Source organism: Phlebotomus argentipes, unplaced genomic scaffold (genome assembly GCF_947086385.1).
Source record: "Phlebotomus argentipes unplaced genomic scaffold, Phlebotomus argentipes genome assembly contig_2, whole genome shotgun sequence".
In the NCBI taxonomy this organism is placed as follows: domain Eukaryota; kingdom Metazoa; phylum Arthropoda; class Insecta; order Diptera; family Psychodidae; genus Phlebotomus; species Phlebotomus argentipes.
Window position 1 is genome coordinate 2,102,806 of NW_026776162.1, and position 13,561 is coordinate 2,116,366.

Sequence of the window (13,561 nt, forward strand, 5' to 3'; positions counted from 1 at the left end):
TTAATGTATTACGGATGACACAGAAAATTACTTTTGTGACAACCCAAAAAGTAATTAACGGGCCAAGTGGACACTTTATTGATATTTCTGACCACTTTGCTTGTACAGTTCCTCACCATTAACCACCACGGCTAGCCTAATCATCTTCATTGGCCATGCCTGATCCCCTCATTTCTCCGTGCCATCGAGTCATGCTCAAAATGAATTATGTGAGTTTGTTTTATTGTTTAGAAAGACACAGAAGAGAGCGAATGGGCAATAGTGAGGGCAACGGCAGAGACAGCCTCAATCTTAATTACAAGAAATTGGCCGAATTGTTGTAATTATCAATTATCACTGTAATTTATCGTTCATTGAACATCTCGAGGGCAGTTGGAGTGACGTTGGAGCGGAAAAATATGGTGGTTTGAGTGCAAAACAAATCGAAATTAGGAGGGCAGAAAAAGTGCCAAAGAGAGACTTTCCTTGAGTACTGGCACACTTCCACTTCATAACTGTGTTGGAGAATTTACAACATGATAAAATGTGGCGATAATTCAATTATATAGCATTGCTCTGCCTTAATTCCAGGTGTTGAGCACACATGTACGCCAATTGACTAAAGAGGTAAGTTGACGCCGCGTCAATTGTTCTTTTTCGCCAACCCAGGAGAGATTTCACTTCGTTTGCACCAATGCAGTCAGCCACTCTTTCGAAATCTCTGCCCCATTTACTAATGATTCTGACATAAATCACCAACGCTTCACTGACTCCCAGATCTAAATCATCAGTTTCCTTTGGTAAGTACATAATTGACCGTTCGTATCTGATTTTTGCAATCAGGTAAATTCCTCAACTTCTCTTTTGTACAGTTTACTAAGTATAAACAAATTGCCGGGTGGCTTGAGAAAATGAACTGGGTGATGTTATTTCAGCAAATTTCCATGTGATTTTTCCCCTTCATTTGCGGAAGATTTCTGGGTCATTTAGGTGAAAATCCACGCACGCCAGTGAGCAAATGCACCGGAATGAGGGGCCCCTTCGTGAGGGAGTTAATAATCCGAGACATGTTTGGAGAAACTTGGTCATCAAGTCACACCAGGCAATAAAGGTGTACAATCACAGTGGAATGAATGGGCAATCAATTATTGTGTTTTTCAACCGACTAATGAGTGACCTTTATCTATTCGGGGCTTCTTTTATCAGACGCCGTAATTGTTATTATTATTCTGTTGTCTTAAAGATAATGAGTTCGATGGCTCACAAAGCGACACGTGTAAGAAAATGTATGAGGCAAAATTTACAGAAAATTCACCGAACAGAATTTCAAAAACATCTTTATTCATTCATTTTGTATTCTAAGAATTTTCCCTCGAGTTTATCTCTTCATTTCTCACATTAAAACTTAATTTTTCATCGAACTCCCAAGTTTTGAGAGCTTTTTGTATTGAGAGATCCTCGAATGAGGCGGTATGAAAAACATCTCGGCAAAGAGCAGATGTTTTGCATCAATGAAGAGACCCTTTGACTACATATTAATTAGTATCACAAACTTTCTACAAATGTGACTCCACAAGAGACCCAAATCATTGCAAGCTTAGCAGTTGTTTTACATAATGAAAATAAAAGCTCGTGCGGTGTTTTTGTGTGACTTACTCGCCTTGCCAGGTAATGAAAGCAAAATATGGCAATAATTAAAAACTATATGCTCCGCAAATTATTATACCTTACACCAGAAAATGGTGAAAGCTCTGAATTTAGGAGACCGTCAGGACAAAGTTTCCCTTCACAAAGCTGTTCGCATTGGAAAGGGGGGAAATTTACGCCTCTGAGGGCACTTAAAATTAAATTGAGCATCAACATGCTTGAAGAAATTTCAAGTGTTTCTAATTGATGCTGAAATAAAAGAAGTTTTATTGCGAAAAATAATTACACTGGCATAATTCGTAATGCCATTACACGCCCTCGCTTCTCCCTATACACCCTCTCACTATCTCTCAAAACATTTTCGGCGCTGTTTAATAAAAGCCAGCGAACGAAATTAATTCGTCATTTTAGCTCATTACCATATAAATAATACACTCTGTGTCGCTCGCTGCACTTGGGGATATATTCAAATAGGCTCCCACACGCCCTTACTTGCAAGTCAAACGTAATCTCGTTGTATCCCACTGGTGTCGTTTTCATGTGGGATCAGCGAAAAGACATTCGTGTCGTCATCAAGTAATGAATGAAGCTGCCGTGGAGCGCAAAATGCAAACGAAACAGCTAAATTTGCCGTATTGATACAACGTAATAGCGTTAATTATTTTTACTCGCGTATTGATGGTCGTTTAAACATTTTACTCACATTGACAATTTGCCCATTTTCGCTTTCGACACTTCATTCTTGGGGAAGATTAACAAGAGGTAAATGCCATTTAATTGCCATCCTCTGAAGAAGACTGCCGACAAAATGAAAATGGCATGGAATTGAGAAACGAAGGTAAAAAGCTCGATTAAAATCTTTAAATTTCAGACTCAACTGTCAAAATTTACCTCAATAAGACTTTAAGGACTTTATGTCTTACTAAGACTTTCCCTAACCTTGAATATTTTGCTCTCCACCAGAATTCCTTCCGGAGCACATTTCATGAATAACTCATGTATTTTTTGTATGTTGAGAAACTTTATACTCTCCTAATAAATGCTGCTGAGTACGATAATGTGAGTTTTAATGTGTAAAAACGTGATTTATCACTGCACAAGTATTCGAAAACTCCACTTTAACACCAGCACCCAAAAGCCATAAGGATTTGTCAAGCGGAATATTGAATAGTTAGTTGGAAGTTGTAGTAAGTTTCTATATGAATAATTCCCGTTTCACTCACTGTTAGCAAGAAAAACAATCTACCCTCTAAACAGTTGCAAGCAGCACAGTTCCACCAAGACCCCACTAGGTATAACACTGTATGTACACTGTTTAAATATAGCAAGGAATCAGGAGGAGATTGAATTGCGTGGAGCAACTTTGGTTGCATAAAGTTTTCTTGGATAGTCGATAGCCATCACCGGTTAATTAGAAACTGGATAGCAAGAGAGATATTTTTCCTCTCGCCAAGCTGAAACTTTAAATGAAATGATCGCCTCACCTCCCTCCTCGGCCGCCTTCTTGGCGTTGCGTCTTTGGAGAACGACCTTCTTGAAAATCACGGCTGCCGCCTCAACAGCGCTCTGAATCTCTGCTTCGCCCAATGTTGTTTTGTGCTGAAATCGAGAGAGTGAAGCAAAATGAGTGTTTCTGACTGCAGATTTGCTAATAATAATTTGCCATTTTTCCACATATCAACAGAAGCGGTGTTACATGTAGATAAATTGCCCCTCCGATTAGAAATCTTTGTCTAGGCAACTACTAATGAGACATGATGAGTCGCCGGGAGGTTTTTCTTAAGCTCACATGACGTCACACAAATAGTGCTTTCTTTCACTCTTCCCGCCATGCAATCAAGGCACAGCGTGAGGTGGGCTGAAAGGCGCTTCCAGACTGCTCAGCATGACCGCCCAGAGGCGACTTTATGCTCTCCCTGTTGCTGTAATGAAAGCTCCTCCGGCCACCAGCCATAACTCATGCCCGTGCAATTAAAGCGCCTAGAATCCGGCATTACACACTGTTGCGCGCCTTAGCCCTAGCTCTATACCCACACCAGTCATATAGAGATAGGATGCATAAAAGAGATTCCGAGAGCTCACCTCTGGCAGCTTTCGCTTCTCCTCATCACAGATGCTCGCCTTCCGCTCGTCGGATTCGTTAAAAATGCCCTCGTCCAGCGACTGGGATTTGTTATCGTCGAGTGCATTTCGCAGCCGCTCACTCATTGCCGCCGTCTTCATTACAGCTTCCAGGCTGCGCGAATCTCGCTTCTGCAGCGGAACCGCCTTCGGGGCTGAAATTCATGCGGATGTCATTGGGAGAGTGAGTAAAAGTATTGATAAAAAGTTGCCATGTTCAGGAAATGCATCCACTCTACACTCAGAGAAAAAATTGTGTAGCCAAAGAGAAGCAATATTCAATATCTGGGATTTCCTCCCAATTGCCAAGGCTTATACTGTCACAACAGGATGGCAAAAGTTCTACATGTCCTTCTTGGTGTAATGTGAGATGAACGAGGAATCTCTCTCTGAGTGTTCTATCAACTTTACGAGAGTCACAACTCACCTGATAGTGTTGAGTCCGGCAAATCGAGGGATTTGTAATTCTTACGACGAGGTGATGGCAGCTTAGATAGTTTCTCCTTCTTCTGCTTCTCCAGCAAGTCAGCCAGAGGCTTTGGGCTAGGAACTTTCACAGTATCGGATCGCTTGAAGATCTAATGTGAGAGGAAAATTGCAGTTAATACTCAAGAGCTCACTTGCCACAATTTCAACTACTTCAAACACCGAACACAGATAAAAAAAATCTAATGTGGAAAACCCACTTGGCCGTCTCCCCTTTCAGGATGTGAAAGAGACCTTCTGGTAACAGGTTTAACGGGACGTGTTCCAGAATCCTCGCTAATTGACCGCATTGTCTCTGGTTTGGGTCTTACCGGTTCCTCATCGTTAGACGACATCATCAATTCGAGCTCAATCAATTCACGCGATCGCCTACGGCGTGTTCTTTCCTTTTTCACCGTTCTGATGTATTCGTCTGGGTGAAAGTACTCCGGCGAGGAGTCATTGAGGAAACTCTCGGTTGACCGTACTGGATGACCAGCACTCCTTACCGCCTTGGTCTTATCTTCCGAGCATTTCGCTTCATCTTGATACCGTCCTTGCTCGCCAGACTCGTAGTCGTCGTACGCGGTCTCTAAGTAGGTCTCATCCGTCTCCAGATACATCTGCCTGTGATCGGGATAGTCGGAGTAGCGAGGCGGAGTCTCGCCATAGGGCCCCGTGGAGGCCTCATCGAATGACTCCATGAGATTCTGCTTGGCCTCTGCAAAGGTACGTTTGATGGGGGATCTCTGCTCCGAATTGCTTCGAATGAGATCCTCCTTGACGTGCTCTTGGCGTACTAGCCTGAAAAGAGAGTTGTTGGGTGATACCCTGACACATGCGTTCATGTTAATTCATCTAGTCTACCACCGCTGTATTCCAAAGTGCGGGTTCCTCTTTCGGGGTGTGGATCTGTGCAGTGTCTTACCTGGGAGACCGGCGAGTGGGGATCTCAGGGAGCAGGCGCCGACCCTCGGGTGGCGCGAACGACCTCGAGTTGCTGTACTCCTCGTTGCTGTGACTTCGCACCTTGATCATCTTCGACTGATCGCGATGGGCGATGGATTGGGTGGAGCCCTGATCCTCCATAGTGGGGAAGTTCTGCTGTGAGAGGAAAGGTCTCGGGTGCTGTGGCTGCGGGAAGAGGAAGTTCTGCTTCTGGCGCGGCGAAATAGGAAGAAACTTAGCGCCGTGGTGAATGGACAGGGAAGTCATAGTATCAGGATTGGGGAGAGTGTTCTGCCGAGCAAATTCTGGGGATCGCTTCATGTACTGTGGCGACAGTTGCTTCTTCGGTGGCGACGTCGGCAGCAACTTCATGTGCTGCTCAGGATTGGGCAGAGTGGATTGTCTCATCATTTGATAGCGCACAGCTTGCTCCGTGGTCTCGCCCGAGCTGTCCGGGGACTTAGAGAACACGAGTCGGCTGGGCGATGTGGGCAGGAGTTTGGGACGCTGCTGATGGGGCGGGTAGAGTTGTTCGGAAGAGTTGGAGGGAAAGGTTGATTGTCTTCTGAAGGGTGGGCATCGCGGCTGGTCCGAGTCGCTCTTCTCGGGCGATCGGCTGAAACTGCGACTGGGACTCGTGGATGAGTACTTAACTGAGGCGTGGTGTTCGTTTGGCCGGCACGGGAGCGTCGATTGGCGTCTAATTGTGAATCGCGGCGGCGGTGCCGCGGCGGGCGGCACCTCCTGGTCCGACAGGTCCATCATGTTCTCATTGTCTGTGTTATAGGGACTGTATTGCGGACTGAGTTGCTGCTTGGGCGAGCCAGGCGGCAGCAGATTGTTGTTCCCGAAGTAATTGTTCACCTCGGGATTTGGCAACGTGGATTGTCTTAGTATTCTCCGCTGCTGCGGTACATCTTGATAATTGACATCATCGATATAGTCCTGAGCTTTATCACCGCTGAACTGCATTTGAGCTGACAGTTGATGTTGCATGAGAGATGGATAGTTGCTTATCTCTTGGCTGGGTGGCAAACTCGAGTAGTTCCTATATTCAGCACCGTTTCGGATATGAGGCAAATATTCGTTCTGAGGACCTGCAAATCAAGCAACAGCCATTAAGCGGCAGCTCACCGGGTTGAGCACTACCAGAAAGCTCACTTGAGATTGTCCAGGACCTCCGGATGCTCTTCTTAATCACTTCAGACGCAGAGTCTCGACGCGGTGGTCCTCTGGCGAATTCATTCATCCACTCACCAGTGGCCGATTGCAATTCCCTGCGATGGAGAGAGAGAAAAGAGACATAGCATTAGAACTTAATTAGGAAGGAAACCACTCTTTATCCCTGACTGAGGTAATTGAGGGAGAGGTATAACATTATGTTCATTAATGAGGTTGTGTAATTCCATTTGCTCGTCCAGACAATGGACGAAATAATAATTTAATAGTAATATTTACAGTACAATGTCTCTTGATCGATTTTTTCCTCTCTGCGCAAATAGAAAATCACTTTGTGGCCATATCAAGATTAAAATTCAATCTATTCCGTGCTGCTAAAACTCTACCATACCACTTTAGGAGGCTATGTTTAAAAATTCTGAATGTGTGACTCTATAGAACAAGGGACTCAATCCACGTTAATGGAATTCAACACATTCCACCTAAATGTATGAACCAACAGCAATCTAATAGATTTTAAGACTCGATGAAACATATTTTTAATTAAAGCCACAGGAATGAAAGGCTTTTTTCCCTATGATGGCAAACAAAGGACCTCCACTATCTTCCTGCCTATATGCATATTGCTCTGTATATGCATGTGAAAACAATAAAATTATTGATTGAAAATGTCCAGGAAACGTTGTGAGGGAAGCTCATACAGTATAGGTAAAATAATAATAATATGTATATAAAATCAAAGTTTGTCATGTATTCAATGTGAATGTATTTAGTTTGTCTCAGAAAGTCTATTGCAAAGTGGCACAATGTACCGTGACAATGTGACACAAGTGGAGATGAGGTGGGTTGTATATTTCAAACAGTGTAGAGAACAAGTTCATATCATCATATGGACCATTTTCAATTGCCCTTAACCCAAATTCTCTCCACCTACAGGTCAAGTGATTTGCGATATCGATTGAAAATATTCCCGAAAATATCCATTCAAATGGCACACAGCTTGGCACAGAGGAGGAAAAAAACATGGCAGCAGAAACTTGCATTATAATGTATTCATTTAATTACCCCAATAACTCGAATCAGTCCGCAAATGATAATGAAGATGGACAAACAAAGAAAAGTTCGTCCTGGGAGAAGGAATTAATTAAATCAGTGACTTGTTAATAATGGGACATTAATTAACTTTAGATTCGACTCTGTTTTCCTGCTTTATTCAATATAGCGATACGTACAATAAAAGTTTTATTGTTTGAGTGCCTTTATTGGCCACAAATAATACTTTTACTGTGTTGCAATAACAGCATGAATATACCTAAGGTTGAGAAAGGATCTTTTGTAACTTTACATGTAAATTTTACAGAAAGGGATATGAATTTCAGAAAAATTCTTTGAGAACACACAAATAGACGAATGCAAAATTCTTTCCTCTAGGCAACTTTTCTTCCCTTTACACTATTTCAAAACTGTTTTTCCTATGTGTGTTGGAAACGAAAAGTTTTTCCCATTGCTTTACTACACAAGCAGTATATTTTGAGAAAGTATTCACAAAAGCATTGCTTTGAAAGAGATGTAATGCGCAAAAAGATGTTTATTCTAATTAATAATATAAAAAGAAATAGAGAGAAAAAGTAGAAAAATTCTTCAGTCTGAAAAATAATGTTTGAAATGTCTTTCAGTTTGTGGAAAGATGAAAGACTCCTAGACAGATGGAAAACAGTATGAAGTAAAAATATTTCACCAGAAGCTCACTATGTACAATGTTAATGCATAACGCGGAAAATGTAGACGACTAGACATACATATAACATCTGTACAAGGGTTGTATGTAAAATGGATAAAATCTCAGCTATCAGAAGCTGTTTTGCTATCACTAATAGCAAGTTGTGGAGCTGAAAACATTTTTTTAATGAACGTTTTCTGGAGCTCTTTGAGCAACAACACCAACAAATTCAAGTGTGCAGTCAACACAGAAGTACATTTTTTTTGCTGATGGCTTGATGGTGGTACTTCGTCCTTCCAAATTAATTACAAACGCGCAGATTTGCGGGAGACTTCGCGAAAGCACTACTCGCTGCAGCTTTGATCTATATGAAGCTGACAGGTAGCGTTTCCTCGAATTTTGCTGTGCTGCTGAGTATCTCATATGGTGTGATTCTTGCACAATATCTTATTTCTGCTTCACCCGATGGTTGGAATTTACACTAAGGCGAATAAATGGTCGAAACTCCATCCAATGATCCATGAGAAATGCTTGTATGATTCTTCCTCACATATCTTTACTGTTAAATGGTCAACATTCACGGTGCTGATGTGACACTGCAGACAGGATGGGGTGACGACATCAAGTGATAACTCACATTTGCTTATGGCACACGATGCAGACCCAATCGGTCGTGCGCGTCGTGAATTCACGACAGGCCTTACAAACGCGCAGGCGACACGACCTGCACGGGGCGCCCCGATTAATGATCCGACCGAGCTCCGAGCAGCACCGAGAGCACGATCGCTGCGTCTCGATTGTGGGCCTGTCGAGGGATCCAGCCTCGATCTTGATCGCCCCCCTTCGGCGCAAGCTCTGCAGTTCCGCCCGCAGGAGCCTGGAGGGCGTGAGGCGTGTTTCGTGTTGTGCAACAGTGCGTGATCGATAGTCATAGGGTAGGGAGTTGCAGAAAAGAGTTCTGTGTTAATTCAGTCACGTACAAAGTGCGCTAATTTCTAGAGATCATAACACTCGAAAACATTCATGAATCAATTGGCATTATCATTAGCAGAGGAGCGACGAAAAATCCCACACAATGCATAGCGAAATTGTTGAATAAAAACATAATTTACATACATCGATGAAAACGAGTAAAATTGCAGAATATAAAGCGATAGAATCACACAGTGCTATATTTTTCCCTGTGGGTAAATTTGCAGGAAAATGGGGAAATAAAAAAAATGCACACAGTCCAAAGGGAAATGCATTTGCGGTGTAATAAATTGCATAAAAAATAAAATATCAAAAGTGTTGAATTTTGATATAAGATCTGAACAGATATGTATAGTATTCAATTTCAATAGCTTTCACAATTAATTACGCTATTTTATCGTGGTGCGTGATAGTATCGACGAACAATGACAATGTAGAGTGAGTATCGTGCTGAAACACCATTTCTCGGGAGGTTTCCCAATGAAAGCTTTTAAAGCCTCATTCAAACATATATTCTACACGGCTTTATGGACATTTTGGCAAGTGATAAACCTCTTTGTATTCGAGGGTGACCAGAAATTTTAGTGTTTTATAGCCTTCCCCGCAGTGTCAGATCAACTCGGAATTCTACTCAGCTTAAACTCTAATTTAATCCCATCAATCATACAATTCAATTAATTTCAAAATGTGTCTCGATTGGGGCAAAAGCAGTCTTTGTGTTGCTGAGAAAATTACATCGGAGAGTGAGAGCATTTTGCCGGGAACTGAAAGGAAATTCCTATCGAAAACACGGTCGAGAGTTCAATGCTGAGAAATAACATGCCATTGGTTGGATTTTGGGTGGTGTTAGCCTAATTATCATTTAACTGACGGCTCTGACGACCAAAATGAGCATTCAGCACGCAACTGTGTGAATTCAAATGGAAGTACATGTACATAGCCTCAAGATATTCACGGGACATTGGGCTCAGCATTTTCGTTAATTTTCACTTATTCAGCATGTGATTGTTACCACTGCCTTTCGTCCAGGAATGACTCCTACTCACGTGCGAACGCAGAAAAGTTCCTCATATTTGATAAATGTTCCATATGCAAATTGTTTGGGCAAATGATGCTGAATGACGAGGTGAGCTTTCGCTACCGAGCAGAGAGAAAGAGCTTCTACATAATGGCATTTTAATGCTCTCTCTCCCTGGTCTGTGTTTTTCATCGCATTTTTCACAGAGAAAAGAGATCCCAAAGCATTGAAATGTGAATATTCCGACGATGCTTCAGACGAATTCATATTCATCATAATAATTCAAACAATAGAAGTGAATAAAAATATTTTATAACAATTTGAAGTATTAAATTACTCTACTGTTCGCATTTATCATCTTTTTCTCAATGCTGTAAACGGCTTGATTATACCTTGTGCTTATATTTTACAACCAAAATGTTAGTTCTCCTAAACACTGTGTATTTGTCTCTACAAATTCGTGAATTCTTACGTGAACGCTATGAATGATGGAAAATGTTTGCTAATGACAGTTTACATTAGTTTGGTTCATTTGCATTGACTGCTTTTCGCTCAGTTTTTTGGTCACTATAGAGTTCAGCAACTTCTTAGTCTGCGATTGCCAATTTGAAACTTCTGTGCGGTGAGTCAATATGCTTGAAAGCATGTATTTTATGAACCCCTTCCACTTTTATGCCCCCAGAGTTGTATCAGATAACACAATTTTTACGATTCAGACAAATATTGGCGAATTGTACGCTTCCTGGGAGCTTTCCTCCGAAGAAAATCTCAACAGCCCTCCCACGCTGTTCACACAGAATCACCATTTCTGGCTGATATCTTCATCTTCATTTGAAGGAAATAGCTGCGAGAGGCTGACGATTTGTTTGCACGTTTAATTGTTGACATTCTCAAAAGGAGATTGATGGCTTTAAAAATGTATTTAACAGTGTTTAATGTTAATAACGGTTGGGTTTCCGTTTTACAAATAAAGGATTGCACTTTTCTAGATTCAATTGACACCCATCATCGCATGTTTATGTAGTAGAATTCTCCATCGTGATTATGGGAAAGTGTCTACATTTCTATTTTATAGCCAACAACTCTTCACATTGAGTGCCAGTGGGTATGAGCATAAACATTCTCGAGTAATAGCAGAATACACATTTTGCATACAATATTCGAAACCAAACTTCTCATCTGTGTGCTCACACAGTGGAATATTCAAACCACCACGATTGCACTTAGAGAGTAAGTGAGAGGAAGTGTGTAAAAAAGCTAATTGAATTTCTATGGCGGAGACGATTTTCTAAGAGCTTATCTTATCACCCCGGAAAATATTATATTACAAGTTCATAATTATGAATTGATGGTTGTTTGTCGGAGTAAAAATTTTAGGGTGTGCTTTATGTACAGCGAACCATGTTTTACTGTGCCATTTGGCGATTATGACTTGTAGCGTTGCCAGCCTAAGAAAATATCCTATTAATTACAGTCCCTTTATGATCACTTCTATATCTCTTGTTGGGCGAAACTGCAGATTAAAGTGATGCTCATAAACCCTGAATGTGCTCATCAAGGCACAATTCTAGGGGGATATTTCAGCTCCCAGTATATTATTTTCAAACATCATTTCTCACTCTTTTCCCACTAATGCAGAACTTTTGCAATGATTCCCAAAAGATTTTCTCTTTCAGCATGTTTTTCTGTTTTTGTTTTACTTTGCTTTCACCATGGACAAACTGTTTGCCTTATCAATTATCTATTCCCCGCAAATCCCCGCGTTGTCATCAATTTGAAAGTTATTATGTAAATGCGGAAGCATTAAACATTCACTCGGCCAAGCTTATTCTTTTCCAATTTACATAATTTTCCAGGGGCGCAAGGGAGACTCCTCAATGGGATGCGTTGTACTGATGAAGATGGATTGCTCGGGGTCGCGGAATTTTGTCTCATTCCCTCGGGGGAGAAGTCATGCATTTCCCATCAAAGCAATAATACACGTGGAAAATGAGGAATGAGTGTGAAGATATGTTTAATAAATCTTTTAAATTGCGCTTATGTGATGTTTGCCTTAAAACAGTCACACTTTGCCCATGAAGTACACAAAACATCGCTGTAATATAACTCGGGGATTTGCCCGTTCGGGCACAAGGAAAAAAGTCACAACAAATAATTCATGGTGCTCGAGAAATTGCTTGAAATTCAACGCCTCTCCGGAGCAAGAGAAAAGTGAGATATTTCATGTAAAAATTATTCATTTTGCCCACATAAGCAGAGAAGTTTGCTATTTCCTCTGTGTTTCCCTTTCTGTGAGATATTTCACATTAAATTGATATAAATTTAAAACTCTATGACTAACGTATTCTGGCGGGAATGGCACTGTCAACACACCAATTTATTATCACATACACTTGACTTGGCGCAGAGAATTTTCATGTCTGAAGTTCCTGAATTTGCTACTATGTGACGTCGGACGAGATGCAACAGTTGAAGTGGAGAGTTAAACTGCAATTCCGACCATCATCGCCACATCATCACGCAAGAGTTAGTACATAATGTTACTCAATAAAAGTGCTTTCCAAGGAAATTTTCACAAAACGTCAGCAAATCAAAGAGAAAAACATATTCAATTGAGTAGCAAAATCACACTGTGAAATACAGTCATAAGCTTCCTATAAACTCTGAAGGACATTGAGTATTATTTGTGAGCTTTCTCTCCTTTTCATACCTTGCCTTCACGGATTACGAGGGGTGGAAATTGTCCGACACTCAATTCTTCTGCGCTGTGACCATAAATCAATGTAAGCAGAAAAGTTTCCATTTAGTCAAATAGAGAACGAGAGAGAGAAAAGAAAACTGTGTAATAGACAAACAATTTCAAAACTTTTTACTTCACTTTTTACATCATTTGATTTAAATGTGCCATTCTCTTGCGATAATGCTATTGAGATAAAATCGATATGGTTTATGTTTAATCCACGGACTCTTCTGCCACGCAAAGCTGTGACACAATCGCAAAAAACCCAGAGAAGGCACAAACTTGAGATTAAGGGACAAACGCCTCACGGCTCAATGGGGAATGTTAGCGTAGAAGAAGAGTGTTCGAAAACAAGTGTTTTTCAAACACGAGCCCACACTTTTCCAGATACCTTTTAAGCCATTCAACCAGATAAGTTAAGTGGCAATTTTAGAGCAAGAACAGTTTTTTCTTTGTGCACCCGTTTGTATTAGATTGTAGATAAAAAGGGGGCGAAGGGCAATTAAATCTGTTCTTGTCAGCTGTTATTCCTTTTTATATATATTTGGATCTTGCTTACCGTGGTAATTAGATTAGATTATTAGATTCGATTGCTTCTTATTGTATATAACAATGGAATTGCCCTATTTAAGTCACCAGACACGATATAAATAGAACATCCCACGAAGAATGCTTATCTCTCTCCCACTGTACTAAATATATATTTTTATCTCAGACAAAATCACATGTGAAAATGCAATGGGAAGATTGTCAATCAGAAGACATTATCTTA

General features: G+C 41.0%; 1 protein-coding gene across 5 annotated transcripts in view; it reads right to left on the reverse strand.

Annotated features, from left to right (window-relative positions):
* Positions 1 to 13,561, reverse strand: part of LOC132265448 (uncharacterized) — a 55,855-nt gene that overhangs the window by 20,981 nt on the left and 21,313 nt on the right. For 3 of the 5 annotated variants that reach the window (XM_059766151.1, XM_059766148.1, XM_059766152.1), the window contains exons 2-7: positions 6,322 to 6,437; positions 5,141 to 6,257; positions 4,434 to 5,043; positions 4,175 to 4,325; positions 3,709 to 3,902; positions 3,111 to 3,225 (exon numbers count right to left, since the gene is read on the reverse strand). In XM_059766151.1, the coding sequence (XP_059622134.1) occupies positions 3,111 to 3,225; positions 3,709 to 3,902; positions 4,175 to 4,325; positions 4,434 to 5,043; positions 5,141 to 6,257; positions 6,322 to 6,409 (2,275 nt within the window). In that variant the 5' untranslated portion in view covers positions 6,410 to 6,437. The remainder of the gene's footprint in view (positions 1 to 3,110; positions 3,226 to 3,708; positions 3,903 to 4,174; positions 4,326 to 4,433; positions 5,044 to 5,140; positions 6,258 to 6,321; positions 6,438 to 13,561) is intronic. The other 2 variants (XM_059766149.1, XM_059766150.1) reach the window with 2 other exon arrangements.